This window comes from Oncorhynchus clarkii, chromosome 16, assembly GCF_045791955.1.
Source record: "Oncorhynchus clarkii lewisi isolate Uvic-CL-2024 chromosome 16, UVic_Ocla_1.0, whole genome shotgun sequence".
Classification (NCBI taxonomy): domain Eukaryota; kingdom Metazoa; phylum Chordata; class Actinopteri; order Salmoniformes; family Salmonidae; genus Oncorhynchus; species Oncorhynchus clarkii.
Genome location: NC_092162.1, coordinates 74,295,095 through 74,310,619, shown reverse-complemented (window position 1 = coordinate 74,310,619; position 15,525 = coordinate 74,295,095). Strand labels below are relative to the sequence as shown.

The following is a 15,525-nucleotide window of genomic DNA, read 5'->3' as shown; positions in this document are numbered from 1 at the left end:
ACAAACGCAGGCTCTCACACCCTTTCTGGGGAGGCAGGTAGCCTAGTGGTTAGAGCGTTGGACTAGTAAAGGTTGCTACATCGAATCCCCCGAGCTGACAAGGTACAAATCTGTCGTTCTGCCCCTGAACAAGACAGTTAACCCACTGTTCCTAGGCCGTCATTGTAAATAAGAATTTGTTCTTAACTGACTTGCCGAGTTAAATAAAGGTCAAATAAACAATTATACACACATGCTACATGGCATGCTACATCACGTTAGGTGGTTTTAACCTTGTAGCATGCAGCTTAGAATGCATATCCAATACATTGATGGTTTCTTGTTAATCTGTCTCTCTCTCTCTGTCTCTCTCTCTCCCTCCCTTTCTCTCTCTCTCTGTCTCTCTCTCTCTGTCTCTCTCTGTCTGTCTATCTGTCTCTCTCTCTCTGTCTCTCTGTCTCTCTCTCTGTCTCTCTCTGTCTCTCTCTCTCTGTCTCTCTCTCTCTCTCTCTCTCTCTCTCTGTCTCTCTCTCTCTGTCTCTCTCTCTCTCTCTCTCTCTCCCTCCCTTTCTCTCTCTCTCTGTCTCTCTCTCTCCCTCCCTTTCTCTCTCTCTCTGTCTCTCTCTCTCTGTCTCTCTCTCTGTCTGTCTATCTGTCTCTCTCTCTCTGTCTCTCTCTCTGTCTCTGTCTCTCTCTCTCTCTCTCTCTCTGTCTCTCTCTCTCTCTCTCTCTCTCTCTCTCTCTGTCTCTCTCTCTCTCTCTCTCTCTCTCTCTCTCTCTCTCTCTCTCTGTCTCTCTCTCTCTCTCTCTCTCTGTCTCTCTCTCTGTCTGTCTCTCTGTCTCTCTCTCTCTGTCTCTCTCTCTCTGTCTCTCTCTCTCTGTCTCTCTCTCTCTGTCTCTCTCTCTCTCTCTCTGTCTCTCTCTCTCTGTCTCTCTCTCTCTGTCTCTCTCTCTCTGTCTCTCTCTCCCTGTCTCTCTCTCCCGCTCTCTCTCTCTCTCCCTCCCGTTCAGTGTGACTCCTATATCAGAGAACCAACTGCAGTCTGCTCAGGCCTACGTCCTCTTCTACCAACGCAGGAAGTGAACCATCGGGTAGCCAATCACTACAGCTGTAACTGCAAGCATAGCATTCAGCAGCCAATCAGAAAAACTGTTACTACAAGCAGAGCTTTCAGCAGCCAATCGCTACAGCTGTTACTACAAATGGAATATTACAAACAGCTGTGATGTAGCGCTATTGTAACCAAGCAACCAGCATCTCAACCAACTGGTCTGATGTTGGACTACTTGAGGTTTGAGTGAGTGTGAGTCTGGGACAAAAACAGCACAAAGGGATAGGAAGACAGAAGAATGGAATAGACAGCTTGGGTGAGGAGAGGAGAAAGAGAAGACCAGTGTAGGAGTGTTCCTAGCCAGCTCAGCTAGGAGCATGTGTGTGTGTGTGTGTGTGTGTGTGTAGACCTTCAGTTCAAACAGACAGTTATCACTGGACACACACACACAACCATGAGGAAACATGTCAACAAACATGTTATCGGACACTATTAACTTGTGCTACACACCAACTAACCAACTATCAGACAGAGAAGCCTTCAGAATATTCTGTGTTATAATAGTCTAGACGACGTCTGTCCTGGTAGAAACATTAATTTACGCTGAGTAGAAAGTCGCTTTTGATTTTTATGCTGCTAAATATATATATATACATTTTTCTAAATTAACAATTATTTAAATGATAATTTATTTAAATAATCACTTGTTGTTTTACCTTTCTTATTTAACTGAATTCATTTATTATTCAAATTAATTAAAATGTTTTGTTTCGCTTTTTCTTGTCAAACGTTAATAAAACTGGTGAGTTGGTATGACGTTATATTTAAATAAAACTGGTGAGTTGGTATGACGTTATATTTAAATAAAACTGGTGAGTTGGTATGACGTTATATTTAAATAAAACTGGTGAGTTGGTATGACGTTATATTTAAATAAAACTGGTGAGTTGGTATGACGTTATATTTTAATAAAACTGGTGAGTTGGTATGACGTTATATTTTAATAAAACTGGTGAGTTGGTATGACGTTATATTTTAATAAAACTGGTGAGTTGGTATGACGTTATATTTAAATAAAACTGGTGAGTTGGTATGACGTTATATTTTAATAAAACTGGTGAGTTGGTATGACGTTATATTTTAATAAAACTGGTGAGTTGGTATGACGTTATATTTAAATAAAACTGGTGAGTTGGTATGACGTTATATTTTAATAAAACTGGTGAGTTGGTATGACGTTATATTTTAATAAAACTGGTGAGTTGGTATGACGTTATATTTAAATAAAACTGGTGAGTTGGTATGACGTTATATTTTAATAAAACTGGTGAGTTGGTATGACGTTATATTTTAATAAAACTGGTGAGTTGGTATGACGTTATATTTTAATAAAACTGGTGAGTTGGTATGACGTTATATTTTAATAAAACTGGTGAGTTGGTATGACGTTATATTTAAATAAAACTGGTGAGTTGGTATGACGTTATATTTTAATAAAACTGGTGAGTTGGTATGACGTTATATTTAAATAAAACTGGTGAGTTGGTATGACGTTATATTTTAATAAAACTGGTGAGTTGGTATGACGTTATATTTAAATAAAACTGGTGAGTTGGTATGACGTTATATTTTCACTGAGTATTTCTTTCCAAGTTAATTTAACAGATCTGCAGACACTTCTACAGATAGTTCTCTATTTCTATGCTGCTAGTGTGTGACAAGCCAATGTGGGCTGGGACTTCAGGTTGGACCGAAAGTAGTGTACACTGAGTTTATAAGCGCAGATATTGACTATGCCACTTGAGCTTTTGGGGCACAGTCGATAGCGCACTGGACTTTATATTTTTAATTTAATTAGGCAAGTCAGTTAAGAACAAATTCTTATTTACAATGACAGCCTACCAAAAGGCAAAAGGCCTCCTGCGAGGGCGGTTGTTGGGATGAAAAATATAGGACAAAACACACATCATGACAAGAGAGACAACACAACACTACATGAGCCTCCCTAGCTGTGCCACCAGAGATCCTGGTTCGAGTCCAGGCTCTGTCGCAGCCGGCTGCGACCGGGAGGCCCATGGGGCGGCGCACAATTGGCCCAGTGTCGTCTGTGTTAGAGAGGGTTTTACCGGCAGGGATGTCCTTGTCCCATCGTGCTCTAGCGACTCCTGTGGCGGGCGTAGTGCACGCTGACACGGTTACAGTGTTTCCTCCGACACATTGGTGCGGCTGGCTTCCGGGTTAAGTGGGCATTGTGTCAAGAAGCAGTGCGACTAGGTTGGGTTGTGTTTCGGAAGACGCATGGCTCTCGACCTTCGCCTCTCCTGAGTCCGTATGGGAGTTGCACTGATGACAAGACTGTAACTACCAATTGGATACCACGAATTGAGGAGAAAAAAAAGGGTAAAAAAAAAAGACCTAAGACAACATGGTAGCATCACAACATGGTAGCATCATGACAACAACATGGTAGCAACACAACATGGTAGCATTATGACAACAACATGGTAGCAACACAACATGGTAGCAACATGACAGCAACACGACATGGTAGCAACATGGTAGCATCACAACATGGCAGCATCATGACAACAACATGGTAGCAACACAACATGGTAGCATTATGACAACAACATGGTAGCAACACAACATGGTAGCAACATGACAACAACATGGTAGCAACACAACATGACAACAACATGGTAGCAACACAACATAACAACATGGCAGCAACACATGACAACATGGTAGTAACACAACATTACCAATACAACATGGTAGTAACACATGGTAGTATCACAACATGACAGCAACATGGCAGCAACACAACATGACAACATGGCAGCAACTCAACATAGCAACAACACAACATGACAACAACATGGCAGCAACACAACATGGTAGCAGTACAACATGACAACAACATGGCAGCAACACATGGCAGCAACACAACATGGTAGCAACACATGACAACATGGTAGCACCACAACATGACAACAACACAACATGACAGCAACATAACATGACAACATGTCAGCAACACAACATGACAACATGGTAGCAACACAACATGACAACAAGGTAGCAACACAACATGATAGCAACACAACATGGCAGCAACACAACATGACAAAAACATGGTAGCAACACAACAACAACATGGTAGCAACATGACAACAACATGGCAGCAACACAACATGACAAAAACATGCTAGCAACACATGATGACACAGGGGGGTATTGGCTAGGTAATGCCTAGAGGGGTGTAGGTGTTAATCTGGTAAGATAATGTGGACAGGGTGGGTTTGATATGAAACTGTGTCATGAGGCCTAGAGGAGGAGGAATTGTTCATCCCAAACAGAGGAATGGAGAACGTACAGGGTGGGGTTCATCCCAAACAGAGGAATGGAGAACGTACAGGGTGGGGTTCATCCCAAACAGAGGAATGGAGAATGTACAGGGTGGGGTTCATCCCAAACAGAGGAATGGAGAATGTACAGGGTGGGGTTCATCCCAACAGTCTATGGTGGCTTCCTGTCCTGGTCAACCCAGCTGCCTAGATCCTGCTCCGCAGACGTGTGTGATCATGTAAGACACGTGTGTGTGTGTGTGTCAGTGTCAGTGGCTGTGGCTGTTCGTGTCGTTCAACATTAGTGATGACCATTTTGTTTTAATCAACATTGGCCTTTTTCTTTGACAGCATATTGGATGACTGTCATTCATATTCCATTCACCCAGTTCTGTAACCTCCATAGGTTTAGGCTACTGTCATTCATATTCCATTCACCCAGTTCTGTAACCTCCATAGGTTTAGGCTACTGTCATTCATATTCCATTCACCCAGTTCTGTAACCTCCATAGGTTTAGGCTACTGTCATTCATATTCCATTCACCCAGTTCTGTAACCTCCATAGGTTTAGGCTACTGTCATTCATATTCCATTCACCCAGTTCTGTAACCTCCATAGGTTTAGGCTACTGTCATTCATATTCCATTCACCCAGTTCTGTAACCTCCATAGGTTTAGGCTACTGTCATTCATATTCCATTCACCCAGTTCTGTAACCTCCATAGGTTTAGGCTACTGTCATTCATATTCCATTCACCCAGTTCCGTAACCTCCATAGGTTTAGGCTACTGTCATTCATATTCCATTCACCCAGTTCTGTAACCTCCATAGGTTTAGGCTACTGTCATTCATATTCCATTCACCCAGTTCAGTAACCTCCATAGGTTTAGGCTACTGTCATTCATATTCCATTCACCCAGTTCTGTAACCTCCATAGGTTTAGGCTACTGTCATTCATATTCCATTCACCCAGTTCTGTAACCTCCATAGGTTTAGGCTACTGTCATTCATATTCCATTCACCCAGTTCTGTAACCTCCATAGGTTTAGGCTACTGTCATTCATATTCCATTCACCCAGTTCTGTAACCTCCATAGGTTTAGGCTACTGTCATTCATATTCCATTCACCCAGTTCTGTAACCTCCATAGGTTTAGGCTACTGTCATTCATATTCCATTCACCCAGTTCCGTAACCTCCATAGGTTTAGGCTACTGTCATTCATATTCCATTCACCCAGTTCTGTAACCTCCATAGGTTTAGGCTACTGTCATTCATATTCCATTCACCCAGTTCAGTAACCTCCATAGGTTTAGGCTACTGTCATTCATATTCCATTCACCCAGTTCTGTAACCTCCATAGGTTTAGGCTACTGTCATTCATATTCCATTCACCCAGTTCTGTAACCTCCATAGGTTTAGGCTACTGTCATTCATATTCCATTCACCCAGTTCTGTAACCTCCATAGGTTTAGGCTACTGTCATTCATATTCCATTCACCCAGTTCTGTAACCTCCATAGGTTTAGGCTACTGTCATTCATATTCCATTCACCCAGTTCTGTAACCTCCATAGGTTTAGGCTACTGTCATTCATATTCCATTCACCCAGTTCTGTAACCTCCATAGGTTTAGGCTACTGTCATTCATATTCCATTCACCCAGTTCTGTAACCTCCATAGGTTTAGGCTACTGTCATTCATATTCCATTCACCCAGTTCTGTAACCTCCATAGGTTTAGGCTACTGTCATTCATATTCCATTCACCCAGTTCCGTAACCTCCATAGGTTTAGGCTACTGTCATTCATATTCCATTCACCCAGTTCTGTAACCTCCATAGGTTTAGGCTACTGTCATTCATATTCCATTCACCCAGTTCAGTAACCTCCATAGGTTTAGGCTACTGTCATTCATATTCCATTCACCCGGTTCTGTAACCTCCATAGGTTTAGGCTACTGTCATTCATATTCCATTCACCCAGTTCTGTAACCTCCATAGGTTTAGGCTACTGTCATTCATATTCCATTCACCCAGTTCTGTAACCTCCATAGGTTTAGGCTACTGTCATTCATATTCCATTCACCCAGTTCTGTAACCTCCATAGGTTTAGGCTACTGTCATTCATATTCCATTCACCCAGTTCTGTAACCTCCATAGGTTTAGGCTACTGTCATTCATATTCCATTCACCCAGTTCTGTAACCTCCATAGGTTTAGGCTACTGTCATTCATATTCCATTCACCCAGTTCAGTAACCTCCATAGGTTTAGGCTACTGTCATTCATATTCCATTCACCCAGTTCTGTAACCTCCATAGGTTTAGGCTACTGTCATTCATATTCCATTCACCCAGTTCAGTAACCTCCATAGGTTTAGGCTACTGTCATTCATATTCCATTCACCCAGTTCTGTAACCTCCATAGGTTTAGGCTACTGTCATTCATATTCCATTCACCCAGTTCTGTAACCTCCATAGGTTTAGGCTACTGTCATTCATATTCCATTCACCCAGTTCTGTAACCTCCATAAGTTTAGGCTACTGTCATTCATATTCCATTCACCCAGTTCTGTAACCTCCATAGGTTTAGACTACTGTCATTCATATTCCATTCACCCAGTTCAACGTAACATCAATAGGTTTAGGCTACTGTCATTCATATTCCATTCACCCAGTTCTGTAACCTCCATAGGTTTAGGCTACTGTCATTCATATTCCATTCACCCAGTTCAGTAACCTCCATAGGTTTAGGCTACTGTCATTCATATTCCATTCACCCAGTTCAGTAACCTCCATAGGTTTAGGCTACTGTCATTCATATTCCATTCACCCAGTTCTGTAACCTCCATAGGTTTAGGCTACTGTCATTCATATTCCATTCACCCAGTTCTGTAACCTCCATAGGTTTAGGCTACTGTCATTCATATTCCATTCACCCAGTTCAGTAACCTCCATAGGTTTAGGCTACTGTCATTCATATTCCATTCACGCAGTTCTGTAACCTCCATAGGTTTAGGCTACTGTCATTCATATTCCATTCACCCAGTTCTGTAACCTCCATAGGTTTAGGCTACTGTCATTCATATTCCATTCACCCAGTTCTGTAACCTCCATAAGTTTAGGCTACTGTCATTCATATTCCATTCACCCAGTTCTGTAACCTCCATAGGTTTAGGCTACTGTCATTCATATTCCATTCACCCAGTTCTGTAACCTCCATAGGTTTAGGCTACTGTCATTCATATTCCATTCACCCAGTTCTGTAACCTCCATAGGTTTAGGCTACTGTCATTCATATTCCATTCACCCAGTTCAGTAACCTCCATAGGTTTAGGCTACTGTCATTCATATTCCATTCACCCAGTTCAGTAACCTCCATAGGTTTAGGCTACTGTCATTCATATTCCATTCACCCAGTTCTGTAACCTCCATAGGTTTAGGCTACTGTCATTCATATTCCATTCACCCAGTTCTGTAACCTCCATAGGTTTAGGCTACTGTCATTCATATTCCATTCACCCAGTTCAGTAACCTCCATAGGTTTAGGCTACTGTCATTCATATTCCATTCACCCAGTTCTGTAACCTCCATAGGTTTAGGCTACTGTCATTCATATTCCATTCACCCAGTTCAGTAACCTCCATAGGTTTAGGCTACTGTCATTCATATTCCATTCACCCAGTTCTGTAACCTCCATAGGTTTAGGCTACTGTCATTCATATTCCATTCACCCAGTTCTGTAACCTCCATAGGTTTAGGCTACTGTCATTCATATTCCATTCACCCAGTTCTGTAACCTCCATAAGTTTAGGCTACTGTCATTCATATTCCATTCACCCAGTTCTGTAACCTCCATAGGTTTAGGCTACTGTCATTCATATTCCATTCACCCAGTTCAACGTAACATCAATAGGTTTAGGCTACTGTCATTCATATTCCATTCACCCAGTTCTGTAACCTCCATAGGTTTAGGCTACTGTCATTCATATTCCATTCACCCAGTTCAGTAACCTCCATAGGTTTAGGCTACTGTCATTCATATTCCATTCACCCAGTTCAGTAACCTCCATAGGTTTAGGCTACTGTCATTCATATTCCATTCACCCAGTTCTGTAACCTCCATAGGTTTAGGCTACTGTCATTCATATTCCATTCACCCAGTTCTGTAACCTCCATAGGTTTAGGCTACTGTCATTCATATTCCATTCACCCAGTTCAGTAACCTCCATAGGTTTAGGCTACTGTCATTCATATTCCATTCACGCAGTTCTGTAACCTCCATAGGTTTAGGCTACTGTCATTCATATTCCATTCACCCAGTTCTGTAACCTCCATAGGTTTAGGCTACTGTCATTCATATTCCATTCACCCAGTTCTGTAACCTCCATAAGTTTAGGCTACTGTCATTCATATTCCATTCACCCAGTTCTGTAACCTCCATAGGTTTAGGCTACTGTCATTCATATTCCATTCACCCAGTTCTGTAACCTCCATAGGTTTAGGCTACTGTCATTCATATTCCATTCACCCAGTTCTGTAACCTCCATAGGTTTAGGCTACTGTCATTCATATTCCATTCACCCAGTTCTGTAACCTCCATAGGTTTAGGCTACTGTCATTCATATTCCATTCACCCAGTTCAGTAACCTCCATAGGTTTAGGCTACTGTCATTCATATTCCATTCACCCAGTTCAGTAACCTCCATAGGTTTAGGCTACTGTCATTCATATTCCATTCACCCAGTTCAGTAACCTCCATAGGTTTAGGCTACTGTCATTCATATTCCATTCACCCAGTTCAGTAACCTCCATAGGTTTAGGCTACTGTCATTCATATTCCATTCACCCAGTTCTGTAACCTCCATAGGTTTAGGCTACTGTCATTCATATTCCATTCACCCAGTTCTGTAACCTCCATAGGTTTAGGCTACTGTCATTCATATTCCATTCACCCAGTTCTGTAACCTCCATAAGTTTAGGCTACTGTCATTCATATTCCATTCACCCAGTTCTGTAACCTCCATAGGTTTAGGCTACTGTCATTCATATTCCATTCACCCAGTTCTGTAACCTCCATAGGTTTAGGCTACTGTCATTCATATTCCATTCACCCAGTTCTGTAACCTCCATAGGTTTAGGCTACTGTCATTCATATTCCATTCACCCAGTTCTGTAACCTCCATAGGTTTAGGCTACTGTCATTCATATTCCATTCACCCAGTTCTGTAACCTCCATAGGTTTAGGCTACTGTCATTCATATTCCATTCACCCAGTTCAGTAACCTCCATAGGTTTAGGCTACTGTCATTCATATTCCATTCACCCAGTTCTGTAACCTCCATAGGTTTAGGCTACTGTCATTCATATTCCATTCACCCAGTTCAGTAACCTCCATAGGTTTAGGCTACTGTCATTCATATTCCATTCACCCAGTTCAGTAACCTCCATAGGTTTAGGCTACTGTCATTCATATTCCATTCACCCAGTTCTGTAACCTCCATAGGTTTAGGCTACTGTCATTCATATTCCATTCACCCAGTTCTGTAACCTCCGTAGGTTTAGGCTACTGTCATTCATATTCCATTCACCCAGTTCTGTAACCTCCATAGGTTTAGGCTACTGTCATTCATATTCCATTCACCCAGTTCTGTAACCTCCATAGGTTTAGGCTACTGTCATTCATATTCCATTCACCCAGTTCTGTAACCTCCATAGGTTTAGGCTACTGTCATTCATATTCCATTCACCCAGTTCTGTAACCTCCATAGGTTTAGGCTACTGTCATTCATATTCCATTCACCCAGTTCTGTAACCTCCATAGGTTTAGGCTACTGTCATTCATATTCCATTCACCCAGTTCTGTAACCTCCATAGGTTTAGGCTACTGTCATTCATATTCCATTCACCCAGTTCAGTAACCTCCATAGGTTTAGGCTACTGTCATTCATATTCCATTCACCCAGTTCTGTAACCTCCATAGGTTTAGGCTACTGTCATTCATATTCCATTCACCCAGTTCAGTAACCTCCATAGGTTTAGGCTACTGTCATTCATATTCCATTCACCCAGTTCAGTAACCTCCATAGGTTTAGGCTACTGTCATTCATATTCCATTCACCCAGTTCTGTAACCTCCATAGGTTTAGGCTACTGTCATTCATATTCCATTCACCCAGTTCTGTAACCTCCATAGGTTTAGGCTACTGTCATTCATATTCCATTCACCCAGTTCTGTAACCTCCATAGGTTTAGGCTACTGTCATTCATATTCCATTCACCCAGTTCTGTAACCTCCATAGGTTTAGGCTACTGTCATTCATATTCCATTCACCCAGTTCTGTAACCTCCATAGGTTTAGGCTACTGTCATTCATATTCCATTCACCCAGTTCAGTAACCTCCATAGGTTTAGGCTACTGTCATTCATATTCCATTCACCCAGTTCTGTAACCTCCATAGGTTTAGGCTACTGTCATTCATATTCCATTCACCCAGTTCTGTAACCTCCATAGGTTTAGGCTACTGTCATTCATATTCCATTCACCCAGTTCAGTAACCTCCATAGGTTTAGGCTACTGTCATTCATATTCCATTCACCCAGTTCTGTAACCTCCATAGGTTTAGGCTACTGTCATTCATATTCCATTCACCCAGTTCTGTAACCTCCATAGGTTTAGGCTACTGTCATTCATATTCCATTCACCCAGTTCTGTAACCTCCATAGGTTTAGGCTACTGTCATTCATATTCCATTCACCCAGTTCAGTAACCTCCATAGGTTTAGGCTACTGTCATTCATATTCCATTCACCCGGTTCTGTAACCTCCATAGGTTTAGGCTACTGTCATTCATATTCCATTCACCCAGTTCAGTAACCTCCATAGGTTTAGGCTACTGTCATTCATATTCCATTCACCCGGTTCTGTAACCTCCATAGGTTTAGGCTACTGTCATTCATATTCCATTCACCCAGTTCTGTAACCTCCATAGGTTTAGGCTACTGTCATTCATATTCCATTCACCCAGTTCTGTAACCTCCATAGGTTTAGGCTACTGTCATTCATATTCCATTCACCCAGTTCTGTAACCTCCATAGGTTTAGGCTACTGTCATTCATATTCCATTCACCCAGTTCTGTAACCTCCATAGGTTTAGGCTACTGTCATTCATATTCCATTCACCCATTTCAGTAACCTCCATAGGTTTAGGCTACTGTCATTCATATTCCATTCACCCAGTTCAGTAACCTCCATAGGTTTAGGCTACTGTCATTCATATTCCATTCACCCAGTTCTGTAACCTCCATAGGTTTAGGCTACTGTCATTCATATTCCATTCACCCAGTTCAGTAACCTCCATAGGTTTAGGCTACTGTCATTCATATTCCATTCACCCAGTTCTGTAACCTCCATAGGTTTAGGCTACTGTCATTCATATTCCATTCACCCAGTTCAGTAACCTCCATAGGTTTAGGCTACTGTCATTCATATTCCATTCACCCAGTTCAGTAACCTCCATAGGTTTAGGCTACTGTCATTCATATTCCATTCACCCAGTTCAGTAACCTCCATAGGTTTAGGCTACTGCCATTCATATTCCATTCACCCAGTTCTGTAACCTCCATAGGTTTAGGCTACTGTCATTCATATTCCATTCACCCAGTTCTGTAACCTCCATAGGTTTAGGCTGCTGTCATTCATATTCCATTCACCCAGTTCTGTAACCTCCATAGGTTTAGGCTACTGCCATTCATATTCCATTCACCCAGTTCAGTAACCTCCGTAGGTTTAGGCTACTGCCATTCATATTCCATTCACCCAGTTCAACGTAACATCAATAGGTTTAGGCTACTGTCATTCATATTCCATTCACCCAGTTCTGTAACCTCCATAGGTTTAGGCTACTGTCATTCATATTCCATTCACCCAGTTCTGTAACCTCCATAGGTTTAGGCTACTGTCATTCATATTCCATTCACCCAGTTCTGTAACCTCCATAGGTTTAGGCTACTGTCATTCATATTCCATTCACCCAGTTCAGTAACCTCCATAGGTTTAGGCTACTGTCATTCATATTCCATTCACCCAGTTCAGTAACCTCCATAGGTTTAGGCTACTGTCATTCATCTTCCATTCACCCAGTTCTGTAACCTCCATAGGTTTAGGCTACTGTCATTCATATTCCATTCACCCAGTTCAGTAACCTCCATAGGTTTAGGCTACTGTCATTCATATTCCATTCACCCAGTTCTGTAACCTCCATAGGTTTAGGCTACTGTCATTCATATTCCATTCACCCAGTTCAGTAACCTCCATAGGTTTAGGCTACTGTCATTCATATTCCATTCACCCAGTTCTGTAACCTCCATAGGTTTAGGCTACTGTCATTCATATTCCATTCACCCAGTTCTGTAACCTCCATAGGTTTAGGCTACTGTCATTCATATTCCATTCACCCAGTTCTGTAACCTCCATAGGTTTAGGCTACTGTCATTCATATTCCATTCACCCAGTTCTGTAACCTCCATAGGTTTAGGCTACTGTCATTCATATTCCATTCACCCAGTTCTGTAACCTCCATAGGTTTAGGCTACTGTCATTCATATTCCATTCACCCAGTTCTGTAACCTCCATAGGTTTAGGCTACTGTCATTCATATTCCATTCACCCAGTTCTGTAACCTCCATAGGTTTAGGCTACTGTCATTCATATTCCATTCACCCAGTTCAGTAACCTCCATAGGTTTAGGCTACTGTCATTCATATTCCATTCACGCAGTTCTGTAACCTCCATAGGTTTAGGCTACTGTCATTCATATTCCATTCACCCAGTTCTGTAACCTCCATAGGTTTAGGCTACTGTCATTCATATTCCATTCACCCAGTTCTGTAACCTCCATAAGTTTAGGCTACTGTCATTCATATTCCATTCACCCAGTTCTGTAACCTCCATAGGTTTAGGCTACTGTCATTCATATTCCATTCACCCAGTTCTGTAACCTCCATAGGTTTAGGCTACTGTCATTCATATTCCATTCACCCAGTTCTGTAACCTCCATAGGTTTAGGCTACTGTCATTCATATTCCATTCACCCAGTTCTGTAACCTCCATAGGTTTAGGCTACTGTCATTCATATTCCATTCACCCAGTTCAGTAACCTCCATAGGTTTAGGCTACTGTCATTCATATTCCATTCACCCAGTTCAGTAACCTCCATAGGTTTAGGCTACTGTCATTCATATTCCATTCACCCAGTTCAGTAACCTCCATAGGTTTAGGCTACTGTCATTCATATTCCATTCACCCAGTTCAGTAACCTCCATAGGTTTAGGCTACTGTCATTCATATTCCATTCACCCAGTTCTGTAACCTCCATAGGTTTAGGCTACTGTCATTCATATTCCATTCACCCAGTTCTGTAACCTCCATAGGTTTAGGCTACTGTCATTCATATTCCATTCACCCAGTTCTGTAACCTCCATAAGTTTAGGCTACTGTCATTCATATTCCATTCACCCAGTTCTGTAACCTCCATAGGTTTAGGCTACTGTCATTCATATTCCATTCACCCAGTTCTGTAACCTCCATAGGTTTAGGCTACTGTCATTCATATTCCATTCACCCAGTTCTGTAACCTCCATAGGTTTAGGCTACTGTCATTCATATTCCATTCACCCAGTTCTGTAACCTCCATAGGTTTAGGCTACTGTCATTCATATTCCATTCACCCAGTTCTGTAACCTCCATAGGTTTAGGCTACTGTCATTCATATTCCATTCACCCAGTTCAGTAACCTCCATAGGTTTAGGCTACTGTCATTCATATTCCATTCACCCAGTTCTGTAACCTCCATAGGTTTAGGCTACTGTCATTCATATTCCATTCACCCAGTTCAGTTACCTCCATAGGTTTAGGCTACTGTCATTCATATTCCATTCACCCAGTTCAGTAACCTCCATAGGTTTAGGCTACTGTCATTCATATTCCATTCACCCAGTTCTGTAACCTCCGTAGGTTTAGGCTACTGTCATTCATATTCCATTCACCCAGTTCTGTAACCTCCGTAGGTTTAGGCTACTGTCATTCATATTCCATTCACCCAGTTCTGTAACCTCCATAGGTTTAGGCTACTGTCATTCATATTCCATTCACCCAGTTCTGTAACCTCCATAGGTTTAGGCTACTGTCATTCATATTCCATTCACCCAGTTCTGTAACCTCCATAGGTTTAGGCTACTGTCATTCATATTCCATTCACCCAGTTCTGTAACCTCCATAGGTTTAGGCTACTGTCATTCATATTCCATTCACCCAGTTCTGTAACCTCCATAGGTTTAGGCTACTGTCATTCATATTCCATTCACCCAGTTCAGTAACCTCCATAGGTTTAGGCTACTGTCATTCATATTCCATTCACCCAGTTCTGTAACCTCCATAGGTTTAGGCTACTGTCATTCATATTCCATTCACCCAGTTCTGTAACCTCCATAGGTTTAGGCTACTGTCATTCATATTCCATTCACCCAGTTCAGTAACCTCCATAGGTTTAGGCTACTGTCATTCATATTCCATTCACCCAGTTCTGTAACCTCCATAGGTTTAGGCTACTGTCATTCATATTCCATTCACCCAGTTCTGTAACCTCCATAGGTTTAGGCTACTGTCATTCATATTCCATTCACCCAGTTCTGTAACCTCCATAAGTTTAGGCTACTGTCATTCATATTCCATTCACCCAGTTCTGTAACCTCCATAGGTTTAGGCTACTGTCATTCATATTCCATTCACCCAGTTCAACGTAACATCAATAGGTTTAGGCTACTGTCATTCATATTCCATTCACCCAGTTCTGTAACCTCCATAGGTTTAGGCTACTGTCATTCATATTCCATTCACCCAGTTCAGTAACCTCCATAGGTTTAGGCTACTGTCATTCATATTCCATTCACCCAGTTCAGTAACCTCCATAGGTTTAGGCTACTGTCATTCATATTCCATTCACCCAGTTCTGTAACCTCCATAGGTTTAGGCTACTGTCATTCATATTCCATTCACCCAGTTCTGTAACCTCCATAGGTTTAGGCTACTGTCATTCATATTCCATTCACCCAGTTCAGTAACCTCCATAGGTTTAGGCTACTGTCATTCATATTCCA

At 41.7% G+C, this 15,525-nt stretch overlaps 1 protein-coding gene across 2 annotated transcripts in view; it reads left to right on the top strand.

The window, feature by feature from the left end:
* LOC139367799 (ubiquitin specific peptidase 21) overlaps positions 1-1,416 on the top strand; it is a 29,693-nt gene extending 28,277 nt beyond the window's left edge. For both annotated transcript variants that reach the window (XM_071106135.1, XM_071106134.1), the window contains exon 12: positions 991-1,416. In XM_071106135.1, coding sequence (XP_070962236.1) covers positions 991-1,063 — 73 coding nt within the window. In that variant the 3' untranslated portion in view covers positions 1,064-1,416. The remainder of the gene's footprint in view (positions 1-990) is intronic.
* Positions 1,417-15,525: the final 14,109 nt, after the last annotated feature.